General features: G+C 37.7%; 1 protein-coding gene across 1 annotated transcript in view; it reads left to right on the top strand.

Moving 5' to 3' along the window:
* LOC127650725 (alpha-ketoglutarate-dependent dioxygenase FTO-like) overlaps positions 1–14600 on the top strand; it is a 182325-nt gene extending 167725 nt beyond the window's left edge. Inside the window, exons 9-10 of the mRNA XM_052136328.1 lie at positions 12690–12830; positions 13090–14600. Of these exons, the coding sequence (XP_051992288.1) occupies positions 12690–12830; positions 13090–13096 (148 nt within the window). The 3' untranslated portion in view covers positions 13097–14600. The remainder of the gene's footprint in view (positions 1–12689; positions 12831–13089) is intronic.
* Positions 14601–15994: the final 1394 nt, after the last annotated feature.

The following is a 15994-nucleotide window of genomic DNA, read 5'->3' as shown; positions in this document are numbered from 1 at the left end:
TCAGGGAATTTGGTTTATAGATGTATGCAGTTTGTTTTCCTTGAAATAGATGTATGGCTTGTGTTTAGTTGTATTACAGCCAATGCCATGCAGACACACAAATATATACACACACATGCTGTGTTCTTATTCACCATGGGCAAAAATCCTCTCTCCACATCAAATATTCATCCACGCAAGCTGCTGAAAGATTTTCTGTCTTTTCCAGCAGTGTGCGGTGACTGGCTGGAGGTGGACAGAGCGAGTCAGGAGTCATTAGGCCTGAAGAGGCTGCAGGCTCTTTAGATTTACAGGAATGAGGGGGAATGGATGGTGACATGTTGATGTTGTACTCAGTATGTTAGGAGTCCCTTGAGAGACTGACCCCAAACACCCCCCAACCTATCCACTCTTCTCCTTTCTACCTCTCTATCATCTCCATCCTCCCTTCTGCCCAGTTTTTATTCATTCACTCCCATTCTCTCATTCAAACACAGTCTCTTGGCTTGAGAGGGAGAGAGACAGATGATAACTTTCTGTACTTTCTGTTGGTTATATTGTTCCAAGAGTGCAGAGGCTAAACAGTTGTAAAAAAAAAAGTTATCTCTTGGATACACTGCACTTTATGGACCATGCTTGATTTCTCTCAGGCACTGGCCTTGGGCCAGCTGAGGGTCTGTGTGTCAGACAACTGAGCCCCTTTAGCAATCCACCCTGCTGTTTCCAGATCAGCAGTTAACCCCCTAAGTCGGTCATCTTACTGTCTCCCATAGCTGAGCTCTGTGGGTGCTAAGTTACGAGAGATTAAAGTCCAGTTTATTCAGCTTTAATGGTTATCTCATAGAGCCAAGGAAACAATTATTGCTGCTAAATGCAGCAATGCTGAATTATCCTTGCAAAATTTAAAGGGGTCATATCACAAAGAATCAAATTATCCTTGATCTTTTGAGATACTTATAAAGTGTTCATTATACTACGAAAATATACCATAGGTTTTTAAAATCAAAACTTTCTCCCCTGTCCAAAAAGACAATTTTATTAAATTAGTAAGAAGTAGTACATTAGAGTTCATCCAAAAACAAAACATTCTGTCTTTATTTACTCTTTACCGTCATGTCGCTTCAAACCCGTATTACTTTTTGTCTTTCGTGAAGCACAAAATGTGTATTTTTAAAACGACTTCACATGGTTTATTTGCCAGACAATGAAGGTAAAAAGTGTCTTAAAAAAGGACAAAAAACACCATAAAACCACAGTAATAAACACGACTTATATACTGTATTAAATAATTGAAAAAGTGCAGAAATCAAATGGCGACTACATCAGTAACATCAAACCTCATTGGTTCTCATCGCACCTCATGACCAAATGTCCTGTTGCAAGAATCAACCATGTGTGATTTCTTTTTTTTTTTATTTTTTTTTTCTTTTTATTAGATCTTTCATTATTTGGTCAATAAACCCTAAATTTCTCCTTTTGTGTTGGATACATCTATATATATTATTACTTGTTCATTAACACCACAATAACTGATGATATGTGTAATAAGTGAAATAATTCATCAAATCTTCTGCTATTCCTGACCACTTTTCATATCTATCAACATTGGAAATGAGTGGTTGAAGTTTATTTTTAATGAAGTCCCTGATCATTTAATTCTGATCTTAACAGTTTGAGTGAGACATCTTGCCTTGTAAACCTGTCACAATGAAATGCAGGCATTGCAAAGAAGTATTGGACAGTTAAAAATTATATTGGAACCGTCAGCAAACAGTCTGTTACTACACAAGCAAAGAGGGCATTTAAATTGGAGTCTTAAATATACAGTGGCTGTTTAATTCTAAAGGTCAGAGAGACCTTTAAATGGTCATTGTAACAGGTAAAGGTCGGGCAAGGACAGTAAACAACGTTTTAATGTCAAACTTAACTTAAAACAAACATAACAGACACACATGCAGCGCAGCTGTGTGCATCTCTCTCTCTCTCGAACTGGCACCTCCGGTTCCCCTTTATCTCGCTCTCCCACTGATCAGCTGATTCAGCACCGGCTGTGCGTCATCACAGCACGGCCACGCCCTCCTCCTCGTCAGTCATATTATGAAATTATTCATATGACCAAATGATGATATATTTTTGACACATGAAGAACATTAGAGGTGGACTTAAGGAGAAAAGTAATAATAAAAATATTGTATGATGTGAACTCAATAAATAATGAGCTGAAGTGTCTTTCAGTTATTTTCTTTCTATTTGTCCCAATTTGCTACAGGTACACTGAAATCTCACGCGCCTTTCCTTTGTGTTGTATATACTGTACTTTTCTATTTGAACTGGAACATTCCTATTGTCCTTATTTAAAACCTTTACCAGTTCAATTGTTCAAGTGCTCTTTAGCCTCATTGCCTTGTTTGACCTAAAGGTATTAGGCCAATGCAAAAATACAAAGGCTTCCATAAGCCCTCATTGTGACTTTTCATTTGCGTGTTGACGTTTGTAAAGCTAGTAAAGCTCAGTCTGTGTAGACAAAGGGCTGGGCACATTATAGAGCAAATTGCTTTCCTAATATCAGTGGATGTGAAATGTACATTGTGTTCACAACAAAGAGAACCTGTTTAATACTGTCAAGCATATATTTATCTATCCCTTTAACTAAAGCACTCCATTACTGTTAACACAAACACCAGGCAGCTTTGTGTTTCCTCCTATAACTATCACACGTCCTTTAAACAAACACTCACACATGCACATAACATTTGTCATATAATTTGCTCTCTGTATTTCTTTCTTCGCTCTCTCTCTCTCTCTCTCTCTCTCTCTCTCTCTCTCTCTCTCTCTCTCTCTCTCTAACACACACACACATTCTCCTCCCCTTGCCCATGTCTGTGATTCTGCTACCTACTCGTTGCAGTGCCCCAGGGGCCTGCTTGGCCTGACTGCTCCCTTAAACAAATTGTTGGCAGTTCACAGGCTTTAAAATGCCACACTGTTTTAATTACACTATTTACTTAATGGACTGCAAAAGCACTGTTCACACAGCAGGAACAGCAGCTGATTAAGTACTTCAAACACCTGGTGGATGTTGTCTGAATTATTTCAGCTCTTCTTTCGTTCATATGCTCTTCTGTTTTTTCTGTCTTAGGGGCCGTTCACACAGGACGCATTCTTAAGCAGTGGAGTAGAAGGCAATAGTATGCAAGCATCTCAGGATGTGCTTTTTTAAAGTTAAACCATTTAAAATTTGATAAGAAGAGATCCTGAAAAAGCAGCAAAGCATGTCACAACATTTCAAAATGCCTGTCTAGCACATGATTGTGTCCTGTGTAAACGGCACCTTACTCTGACTTCGTGTAGATTGTTCACTGCATGCATCTCTCTTGTAATTGCGTGTTTTCTTTTTCTGTTTCCTTGTCATTTTGTGATGTCATCCTTTTCAAACACTATACTCTTCAATAACTCCGACTTATGTTCTTATTAACAGCTGTCATATGTAAGAACATGACAGTTAGCACCTGCAGCTCTTCCAACACAACTATTTCTTAGTAAATGAGACTAACCTGTTCTGTCCTCTCACTTTCCATAAGGTAAATGTTAGTCATGTCCCATGGCCTTTTATAAGTTGGCAAATATACAGGTGTATTGTCACTTGAACACCTCTATTTGTTCGTAAATGATTGAATAGAATAATGATGCAGGGTTACACAAGTATCACCACCCCAGATCATTCTCTCGTTCTCTCTCTTTTTTCCCCACCACTGTAATCATCTAATCACCTTCACACCATTCATCATTATTATAATCACTCATTTCATTTGGTGTGTGTATGTACTAGCCTGTGTGGTTAGGACTCATTATGAGGATGGTTTTTGTCATTGTTCTTTACCTTAGTTCTGATAATAAGCTCTCAAAACCCTTAAGATAACAATATTTTCTCTCTCTTTCTTACTTTCTAATTAAAGTTTGCATACATACCAGACAAGTAGAAATACATCCATGTTGAAATAACTCCACTTAGATTGTTAAAACAAAACATGAACATGAAACATCTCAACAGTTTTATTTTAATTATAATTTATTGTATATTGATTCTTCTTTCTTTCTCTGTCTTTGTCTATCTGTCTGTCTGTCTATCTCTCTGTCTTTTTTTTCTTTCTTTCCTCATACCTGTAATTAGCTTACCTCTTTGATGCTGCTGCTGCTGCTGCTGCTGTCACCTGAAGACAGGTTGTGCTTGTGGACCTATTGACCCTGGCCATGTGACTGTGTTTAGGTGCGGGTCACTGAGGTGGCGATATACAATCTGAAAAACGATATATATCAGAACAGGCCTATTTATCACACTGTTCTATGCCCACAAGGTTTAATTGTGTATGTACGCAGGCATATGTACGTCCTTTTATGTGTCAATAAGAGTGACTGTTTTACTGGCAAGTTTGTCAGAACAGGGGGTTTTCATGGTAGTGATGTAGAGCTCAGACATGATAAACTTAGTGTTCATGTACCCAGCCTTGCCGTTATCCACATCCTGATCACTCTTAGATTATTGGCCCTCAAACACTCCCCTGTGAAGAACTGCAAACATTCAGAACCTCATAACCTCCACTCCCTCAGGCACTTCTCTCTCTGTCTCTCTCTCTCTTTCTCTCTCTCTCTCTCTCTCTCTCTCTCTTTTTATTACTCATACACGCTTGTGTATTTTCATTCTCTTAACCTCTCCATCTTTCTTTCAGGCAATGTAAATAAACACCATCAGTGTATAAAACTCTAGTGTCTATTTAAAGTTACCAATTAGTTTTGACCAAGCAGATCAAAATGCTGTATTTGGCTGGCTGCCACCTCCCTAGGTGACCAAACAGAGTACTTGGTTGTGTCATGATGCGGATCGCACAGACCAAATAGTAACACTATTTGTTTTTGCCTTAATGAGATCCAAAGGAACTCTGCAAATGTCCATGGTCCAGGTGGGACACTGCGTTTAGTGTCCAAAGGGACACTGCTCTCTACCCTCAGAGCTCCATTCAGTGTCATTTTACAGAATTAACTGACAATTTACTGATTTTGTTTTAAGACTGCACACAAAGCATGGCTTCCCCTAACATTTTGTGGAAAAATAAAAAAGTCTCCATTATCACATACCACATGTTCTGCTTTTCTCTACATAAACATGTCCATAGACATCAGTGGACACACGACACATAGAGTGCCTTTGAAGCTGTGCTTCTATAGCAGATACTTGTACAATTAGTTTTCAATGAAGTAATGATTGATGTTCATTGGACAAAAGGCTCTAAGCACATGATCAAACACATTGCAACAAACAGTGATGTACGTAATTGATGGCATACGAAACAAATCACTGTTGGACACAACAGCGATAGGTCAGTGATACAGACAGTTATTTCTAATCTAACTTAAAATTTTACTTAAGCTTTAAGTTTCAGTTCTAAGCTTGGTCAATTATTATTATTATTTTGACTAAGTAATTTCACTGTATTAGTAATAGTTTGAGACACAGATTTTGGAAGCAGCATTGCAAACTTTGTATGTTGATTTATGCGTACACTTCTTATTACCAACTCTGTGCACAGTGGAGTGACATATGTGCTTTAACCTGGTGCTGGTGTTGACATCTGGCTGCGTGAGGGGGGGGATAGGAGGGGCGTTTGGAGTAATTTGTTACGGTGTTAACAGGCTAATAGATGTCCACCTGGTTTTGAGAGTTCAGAGACAGCAGTGGCCTCCTCTGCAATCAGCTTAAGACTTCAGCCCCTTTTTATTACCCTAATTATGAGAGCTGTTTAGAGGCCACCGCTGTGTGTGTCTGTGTGATTGCGTCAGTGTGTGTTTTTTATATAATCTGGTTGGGTTAGGACCCAGACACCCACTCTCACCACATCAAACAAGCCTGTCTGAGTGGAGGTGTGCTGGCAATGTCTGTCCCCATTCTCCCTGCCTGTGAAAGCTTTGTGTCTGTGTGTGTGTGTGTCCTACACAAACCCAGGGTCATGCACAAGAAATTGGAAGAGCTTGTTTCATGTGGTCTATTATGAGCTGTTGCTCTACAGATGCGAGAGACCTCCAGTCTCTGGTGGACTCATTGCCTTCCACCCAAATATAGCTCCACTTATCGTCTCCAAACCAACACACACATGGAACAGAAAAAAAAAGAAGGAGAAATAAATTAAAACAACTTTGGTCTGTTATATGCTGCCATTAATGAAAGGAAATGGTAGATCAGATGCTAGTTTTATTAGCTTGGGCTTAAAAGTATCACATGCCAATGCTTTGCCCACACTCACGCACGAACACAACCACCCACATGAACACACACAGGAACAGCTGCCTGTACTGATGGTGATTTTGATACTGATTTTGCACATATATAAACACTTTTTTAGTGCTACAAAGATGCACAAATGAGGTTGGGTACATTGTTTCTCACAGACACTAAGTCGAACTTAAAAATTATCATTCGTAAAACTCACTTACCAATTATGTTAGTTCAAATCTAAACCTATCACCCAATAATGAAATTGCTGTCATCTTTTAATCACCTTCTTGTCATTCCAAATATATTTGACTTTCTTTCTTATAATGCCAAACACAAAAGGAAACATTTAAAAGGGATAGTTCACCCAAAAATGAAAATTGTCTCATTTACTCACCCTCATGCCATCACAGATGTGTATGGCTTTCGGTCTCCGGCAGAAAGAAAAACTGAAATCTTTAGAAGAATATCTCAACTCTGTAGGTCCGTTCAATATAAGTGAATGGTGACTAAAACATTGAAGTTCCAAAAAGCACATAAAGGCAGCATAAATGTCCATAAATTATCGATACGAGTCCAGCGGTTTAATCCTTGACTTTTTAAGCAATCCAATAAATTCTGGGTGAGAACAGACCAAAATATAATTAATTTTTCACTATAAATTTTGATGTTTAAGACAACATGCCTTGTTTTAGCAAGTTCTCATATGAATGAGCTTTTCTCATAATGCTCATAAACGAATGTCAAGATTTTTACTGAAAAATTACTTAAATTCCAGCCTGTTTCTCAACAAACAAATATATATATATATATATATATATTCATATAACTTCACAAGACATGGAATATTATGCACAAGTCATACGGGATACTTTTATCATACTTTTGGGTCCTTTTACATTTTATTGAATGAACCATCATATTTATTAATACAGCACATCTCCTTTTGTACATGTCAGAAAGAAAGCCATACTGATTTAGATCCCAGTATGAGTATGAATAAATTCTAAAATAATTTAAATTTTGAGGTGACCTATTCCTTTAATTTAAATGAAATATAACTTTTATGTAATTTTACTCTAATCCCAGTTAGTTAAGCACGGGTTCATTTCATACAATTATAGTTACAGCTTGTTTGATTCATTTGCATCTATGCATTAAGAGTTGTTTATGGAATTCATAACATTGGTATAATGTTATGCACTATTAGTTGAGCTACATAAATAAATCAGTTCCAGTTCAGTTCAGAAACAAGAACGTTTTCAAAACCAGACAAACACTTTTTTTTTTTTTTATAGTGTCAGATGAGACTGTCTGAAGGGTTGAATCTGTTGAAGATGTTATCTGTGAGCTTGTTCTTATTCTTATATTGGAGAACTGATTGCCTTCATGGGCCTTAGAGCCAAACCATGATTTATGATCAGCTCACTTGTTTTTGCATGACTCATTTGATGAAATTTTCTGAATGTGCTCAATCACTGCCAAAAACTGTAAAACTACACACCTGCACACCAACTCACACATACACCCTGCACACCTGTGCATGATATGAGGAAAAAAAAATCAACCACAAAGCTTCTTCCCTTTATGAGAAATTAGTTTTCACATTGGGTGCATTTAAAACAGTGTTTTTGCATATACAATCCAATGTACAAATAGTGCTTATCACATCCAGATACAGAACCAAACCACGGTCTAACCTCGCTGTAATGTCCTAATCAAACAGGCCCATTTGTAGCTGCGTGGTTGTAAATGATCTCTTGGTGGGCAAATGCAATTAGCATTGTCTCCTGTCTGTGTACCCAGCATTTTAGCCCTACATCTATCAGCGTAATGGTGGCGGGCAGAAGCTCTGATGTTGTCTAATAAGGGTATTTTACTCTCTCTAAGAGTGGGGGTCAGGTAATGTACGACCTTAGAGGTGAAGTCCAGCACAGCTCTATAAACCAGAGTGATATTTCAAAGTGAGAGAGAGAAAGTCCAACTGAAAAGAGTTTTTAATCATTTCATTTATCTGTTCGTTCTTGTTTTTCACTCTCCTCTCCTCTAGTTTATCTCAGTTGGAGGAGGATACAGAGAGAGGGGGAAATCGATGCAGAGAACATTACAGTAAAATGTATTGATCAGACACAGAGAGAGCCGTGCGTGCGGCCCAGAGATGGCCTAGTGATGCAATTCTTAAAGGAATTTATCCACTGCCTCCTGCATTAACCTTTTATTGACTGCTTTGCCTGTCCATAATTAACACTCACTTTAGCTAAAGTGGTTAGTTTCAGCTGGGGGGCCAGCTGTGTGTGTGTTGCACGCTGTGTGTGCGTGGACCGGGAGGGCTGGAGTCGAAGTTCAAGTGTGTTGAATGTGTGGGGTGGGTGAGAGGGAGTGTGTGAGCTGGCCCCCAGAAGAACAGAGGTGATAGATCTCCCTCCCTCCACATTAGCTTGCTTTTCCAGCAGGCCTGGCTGTAGGGTTATAGGGTTTCAGAGCAAATTGAAATGAGTGATTGTAATGTCGATCTCTCCTGAGCACGGGTCTGATGGCAGAGGTAGACTGCATCTGAGAGAGGTTAATCTGTATGGATGGTTGGCATACACTTCCAAATATACTTCCAACAGTCCACACACACACATACACACTATTTACTCTTTACCATCGAATGTGGAAAGAACTGTGGCAATTATTGTATATTAATTTGTTGTATGCATGGATTTCTTCAAAATAATAACAACTAAATGACTCATTAAATCAATGAATAATTGGGTAAATCCATAAATTGCAGGTGATTCAAAATCACGTTGAAGGTGTCTGACTTTTAAGAGGTTGCTAAACATGAGATTGAATTTATTTACATTTATGCATATGGCAGGTACATTTATTCAAAACAATTTACAGTGCATTTAATCTATACATTTTGCCAGTATGTGTTCCTTGGGAATCAACCCCATGACCTTGCCACTGAGATACAGGAACACAGGATCAGATTAAATTTATGCTTATTCTCACCATAGGTATTTGAACATTATACTGTACTCTCAATAACAATATTGTAATGTATGATGTGAGTTAAAGGGATAGTTCTCTCATCATTTACTCAGCCTCATGCCATCCTAGATGTGTATGAATTTATTTTGTCTGCAGAACACTAACAAAGACAAGTCAAGTCAAGTAAGTGATCAGTGTGGTTTCGAGTGATCAGTGTGGTTTCATTAAATATGATTTTAAATTGTGCATAAATAATAATAATTGTATTTATAACCCCAGTAAGCAAGCCGAAGGCGACTGTGGCAAGGAACACAAAACTCCATAAGATGTTTGTTAATGGAGAAAAATAACCTTGGGAAAAACCAGACTCACTGTGGGGGCCAGTTCCCCTCTGGCAAACATCATGAATATAATGTAAATATTACTTTTTTATGTGCTGTGCAGTTCATTGTTTAATATTATTAAACTAAGTAAGTGTTAAGGTCCAGTGTTTAAAAAAAAAGTACTTTTTTTATGAACTGCAAGATTAATGACTAATGTCTTTTGAAGTTCATCCTGGATTAACTGCAGAAGTTCTCATAGTTAGTTGGCTGATGAAGGCTTTTGATAGTAATTAACTGATAGACTATGTATTCCATTTCAAGAGTGTAGTCCATCATTAGACCGACGTGATACAGGCAGAGATCAGTTAGGTGCATTGCAGTTCAACCGGCAGGTCATTTCGGTGAGGTTCGGTATGGTCCATCCTAAATCCAAGGTTCAGGTAGTGGCATATGACGTCAGTTTGATCTGACATCAGTACATCCTCTGAAGTCCATCGTAATAGACTGAAGTGATATCTGGCTAGCACCGGCTGCATTGAGTCATCATCACTCAGAGACACATAGCAGTGAAGTCCGACACGAGGCTGGAACGGAGCTGGATTTGGCCGGCTCTGGTAACCTCGGGATATTACATTTTAGAAGAATGTCTCAGATCTGTTGGTCCTCACAATGCAAGTGAATGGTGACCAGAACTCAGAAGGTCCAAAGGGCACAAAGGCAGCATAAAAGTAATCCATACGACTCCAGTGGTTAAATCCATATCTTCAGGAGAGATATGATAGGTGTGGGTGAGAAACAGATCAGTATTTAAAGTCCTTTTTTACTATATATCTCCATCTTTGAACAGCCCCATTCAGTAGGTGGCTTAATGTGAAAGTGAAAGTCACATCAACTCCAGAATGTGAAAGGGTATGTATAAAGTAAAAAAATAAAAGTGTAGATGTATAGTGAAAAAGGACTTAAAGATTAATCAGTTTCTCCCACACATCTATCGTATCGCTTATGAAGACATGGATTTAACCACTGGAGTAGTATGGATTACTTTGATGCTGTCTTTATGTCCTTTTTGGTTCTGTTCACCATTGACCTGCATCGTATGGACCTATAGAACTGAAACATTTTCCCAAAAATCTTTTTTGGAAAACATTGAGGGTGAGTAAAATATTATAGAATTTTCATATTTGGGTGAACTATTCCTTTAATCTTTATGGCTAACAGTATTTTGAATACTCACAATCTATTTCACCACAGTCCATTTGCTTCAGTTGCCTTTTCTCTGTCTCTTCTAATAATCTAGTAAAGGATTAAACAGTTTAAAGACACACCCACATACCACAGATACACAGAATGAGCCCTCATATTATTTATGAACTGATGTGCTACATTAGGGTACTTAACGCATGTTAACGGATGTTATTGTCAAGCTCTGATGCAATATGAGGATGATATATTGAAGCACGATATGCTAATTTCACCCTCTGCATGTAATACAGCCTCTTATGTGGCCAGTGCAGTTGGGGAGACAGCACTTAACAGGAGAGCCACTCCACCATTAAGTAGCCCTTACAAAATATATAACCGCAAATAGTGTCAGAGAGGAGCTGTCCTCCGACCGCCGGACAGCACATACTCATCCATAACACTGGCCTCCTTTGGGTACTGCTGCAGTCTTTGAGTGGAGAGGGAGATGAGTGTTTATTATGGGCCTGTGATTATGAGAGATAATTGTGTTTTGTGCGAATGTGTTATTATATCACCATTTTAAAGGAATGTTACAGGATCAATACGTTAAAACAATAAGTTGAATGTATGACAAAAAGTTAATATGTATCGATAATGACATTGATTAGCATACTGTTACAGTATTTACCACAGGCAACAATTTTAACTTGCTTTTTGAGAAAACAAACAACTCTAGCAATGCACTTACAATGCAAATCTATTATGCAGGACATTGCACCAGAGTAAATGTGACTAATATAATAAAATCACTTGCTAACCTTGTCTGTTGTTTTATTTATTTAATTATTTTTGTTTTAATGTTTATTTAGACAGTTCTACAGATGAAATAATATGCATTTTTCTACGGAAGAATTCATGTGAGCAGCATCGGATTTAGGCATGGGTAACATGGGCAGCCGCCCAGGGCGGTATCTTTCTCTCTCCATTTCTGACTTTCTTTCTTATGACAAGAGATGCAGCACCTTTCCCCTCACATGCCCAGTTTGTCACATTTATAAGCTGTAGTTTCATTCAGGTGAAAACCACACATAACTATGCATAAATTAATCAGCCGTTGGAACGAAATGCAATAACATCAAAGTGTCTTATGGAATCAAGTAGCCACAGGCTTCACCTGCCCAGGTGTATATGATTGAGACACGAATCAGTGTTGGCCAGTTGTGTGTAGATGTTTTTTTACACTGCTTACACATGCAGGATTGCAGAAGTGCATTCCTGAGGCTTCATTCAAAGGAAGAACAAGGGGATGATGCCATACCCACACACAAGCAAGCTGTATAGTCCTCCATTTCTTTATAAATGTGTCATTAGGACAGGTTATTGTGTGTCATAAAGAAATCAGGAAATGAGCGTGTAGAGTGCCTCTAGACAAACACACACTCATTTGTGTGTTTAGGGCAAAATTAACCATTCACACATGCTCTGTGGTAAACACACACACATTTTGCCTGGGGGTGCTGAGCTACTACAAAGGCAGCTTAAAAATGAGATTCTGCTCTCATTCACTCCTCAAATCGTTCCATACACGTATGACTTTCTTTCCTCAGTGGCACACAAAAAGAAAAAGGTTGAGGTATTTAGATTCTGCTCTTTTTTTAATCTATTCAATGAAAGTGAGAGGTTACTGAGGTCGTCAGCCCCTAACATTCTGTCTAACATCTGCTTTTGTGTTCCACGAAAAAAGTCAAACACATTTGGAACAACATGAGCTTGTGTAACTGACAAAATTGCAAAAATTTTTGTTTAAACTATCCCTTTGAAAGGTGTAATGGCATCTGTTTTGAAATTTGGAGTGTGTTTCTGTCTGGGACGCCTTCTATTATTTATGCTTTGTCTGTTCAATTTATATCTGTTATTAAATGGAAAAATTTAATGTTGTGATTACTTCTGTGTTCCCACAGATGCCGGTCCAGCCTGGCTCAGACTTTGCCCTCCGAAGAAGCACCTGTTGACCGACCCTATTGGAGTAACGAAGATCCTGACATGCCCTTGCCCTTTGACCTCTCTGACATTATCAACCGTGTTGAGTCACTTCTCTGGAGGTGAAGTAGAACTTCTATGTGTACCCAAAGATAAACTACATGCTACACTTGCTACATGTTTGTGGTAGACATGGCATGTCATATTCTGTGGGTGAAGTGAATACAGATTTGTGAGTGAATACTTATTTTTAGCTAATTAGCCGAAATAGTTCACAAATCGGTCTGAAATAAATGAATGACAAGAGAACATAAAGAAAAGAAACAATATAGCACAAAATGAACACAATGTGACTTCATTTTACTTTTTCTTCCCTCCTAGGATGTAAAGATGGTGTGAGTGAAGGAAAGAGAGAGAATGTTATGGGGTGGATGATAGGATAAGGTCATTATGGAGAGACCACAGGTGACAAAGTAAACAGTACAACACACACCTGGTCAGTTTCTCTTTACCTGGCCTATTCCACCTGATTGAAGACCAACACTCTCCTACACACAACATTGAGGTCCACTCTGATGGACAGAGGGATACCTGGATGAAGGGAATAATACAGGGGAACATCTTGATAGGACATTTTCTTTTCCTGTTTCCATCATTTACTATCACATTAACAAAGTCTGTAGTGTTACAATGACCGTGCATAGACGCATATCAGTAGTGGCATACAATAACTATCCATAAATATACGTATATATCCATGTATGTATGTATTAGTTCAGTTCTCCATATATCCTTTTCAAGCTTTTTTGGACAGCCATCATATAGATGTAAACATTATACACAGTTCACTTCTCCTCTGTGTGTGCATGTATGTGTTTGTCTGCGTGCCATCTTTTGAGGGGAAAAGTATTTGTAGATGGAATCCCAGTTAAAAAGGATCTGACATTATGGGGTGAGATTTATGACATCATTAACAGGTGCCATAGGTGTGCTGTTGCCTTTTGCTGGGCATATTGTCTGAGGATTTATATGAATATGCCCAAGTGTGTTTGAGCATTTGCTTGTGTGTGACTGTTTGAGAAGGTACAGTTAAAGTTGTTAGTCTGACATTGTCAGTGATGTTTGTCTAGAAAGGTGGATGAAGGTGTGCGGTACGCATTTGTAAGTAATTGTTTAAGACTGTTTTATTTCTTTGTGCAGTTGAATATGAGGGTGTGTGTGTGTGTGTGTGTGTGTGTGTGTGTGTGTGTGTGTGTGTGTGTGTGTGTGTGTGTGTGTGTGTGTGTGTGTGTGTGTGTTGAATATATGTGTACATAAGATGTTTCTCTCCCAAGATGAGTAGTGTTTATAGGCAGCTCTTGCTGAACTCTTCAAGAGAACTTACACCCCATGCGTTGCATAATTCTCGCAGCTCATTGGCTCCTAACCGTTCAATAATGCCTGCCTATATCTGAAATGCTGCCTGTTTCGAGAGGAATGCACTTGAACATCTTTAAATGAATGAAGGATGAAGAAAAGCACTCTTAACATCCTCTAAATGAATGAAGGATGAATGAAAAGGGATGAATGTTGAAGCCTCGCAGCTTTCTCTTTCTTTTTAAGGTTTTTCTATGTCATCAGTGTTAATGTAGAAGATCCATATTATAGTATTTGAATAAGATGCTTAAATGTGTTTTATACTTTTGATGATTTAGAGTTGTCATTGGTTGCCAAATATTGTGTTACTGCTGAGTAAATGCTGTGAGGTTGGTTTATATATATATATATATATATATATATATATATATATAATTTCTTTCATTGTGTTTTTCTGTATTCTTTCTCCTGAGTGCCACAAGCCCTACTGCTTTTCTGAAAGCATTGTGTGTGCAAATAACTAGTTCAAATAGAAATAAAATACAATGCTGGTTTATCATTCAGTTCATGGTCGATCATTCTTTTTGCATGAAATTGATTTTATATATTGGGGTTATCGTATAACTTTCATTAACAGAAACATCAATATAGTGCATAACAGATCATTTAAATAGTTAGAAACAGTTAGAACTGTATTCATATGTATTTATATTTAAATGCAAATGACTTACGGATTTGTTAAGCATTCTATTATTTTTTGGTCAATGACCTATGAAGGAAATTTATTAGAGAGGTGAATCTCATGAAACCTGTCAGGAAAATATCAGAGACATATGAAAATAATTATAATAATAATAATAATAAGAAATAAAATAAGAAAAGAAAGAAAAAGTAGATATGAGATTAAGCTTAACTGTGGCACAGGTAATTTTATTTTTTATTTTAATTTTTTTAATAAAATGTTAGTTTTGTAATTAAATAAATTAATATGGCAGCACAATTTTATTTTTCTCTACAAAACTAATATCAAACATTTAAGCATACGACTTCAGATCAAAAGATTTTTAATATTATGAGAAACATTTCATTCAAGTGTTTCAAAAGTTTTGACCGGTAGTGTGTATTGTTTTATGTAGCAAATATCTATTGCTAAGCTAAAGTTTGTGCGTGCGTGCTTGTGTGTGTGGGCGGTGTACAAAAAATGTTTTTATGTTACAAACTGGTAATTACAAGGGTATTATGCTATAAATGTGTTTTATGAGTACATTTCTAGTGTCCCCATAATTCAAATAGCTTAAAAAATCATACTAAACTATGTTTTTTTGAAAATGGAAAAATGTTGAAAGTTTTTTTGTGAGGGTTAGGGGATAGAACAGATAGTTTGTACAAGGTATAGTTTAAAGCATACAAATCAGTATGTCTAAGGAGAGTCCTCATAAACCACAAATACCAACACGTGTATGTGTGCATGCGTGCACGTGTGCATGTCTGTCTGTGTGCATGCGTGCATGTCTATGTGTGTATTTGTGTGTTGCCTGCAGAGGTTTGAGGTGTTTCCTTTGTAGATAAGTGATAGATGGATGAGCCTCAGGTGATCAGAGAATGGCCCACTCTAAACTTCACTGCAGCCTGTCCTCAGGCATGTGTTCACAGCTATGCATTGTTCTACAGAAGGTCAAAGGTCATCAGTAGTTGCTATCCCTAGATACATCACTGTAGGTGAGAGGGAAATTACCAGGTTCTTGTGGAATTAAATAATGGTGTGTATGTTTTCCTTACAGGCATGGAGATGTATTATTATCTGATACACATCTAAGTTAAAGATGCCATCATTGCTCAGAGGTGACATCCAACAAGCACCAATCACTCACACAACAACACAGACACACATTTTGTCAAACAAATGCCATATCACATTTAATTTATTCAT

Source organism: Xyrauchen texanus, chromosome 1 (assembly GCF_025860055.1).
Source record: "Xyrauchen texanus isolate HMW12.3.18 chromosome 1, RBS_HiC_50CHRs, whole genome shotgun sequence".
Taxonomy (NCBI): Eukaryota; Metazoa; Chordata; class Actinopteri; order Cypriniformes; family Catostomidae; genus Xyrauchen; species Xyrauchen texanus.
Note: the sequence above shows the minus strand (reverse complement) of the source record. Positions and strands in the feature narration are given on the sequence as shown.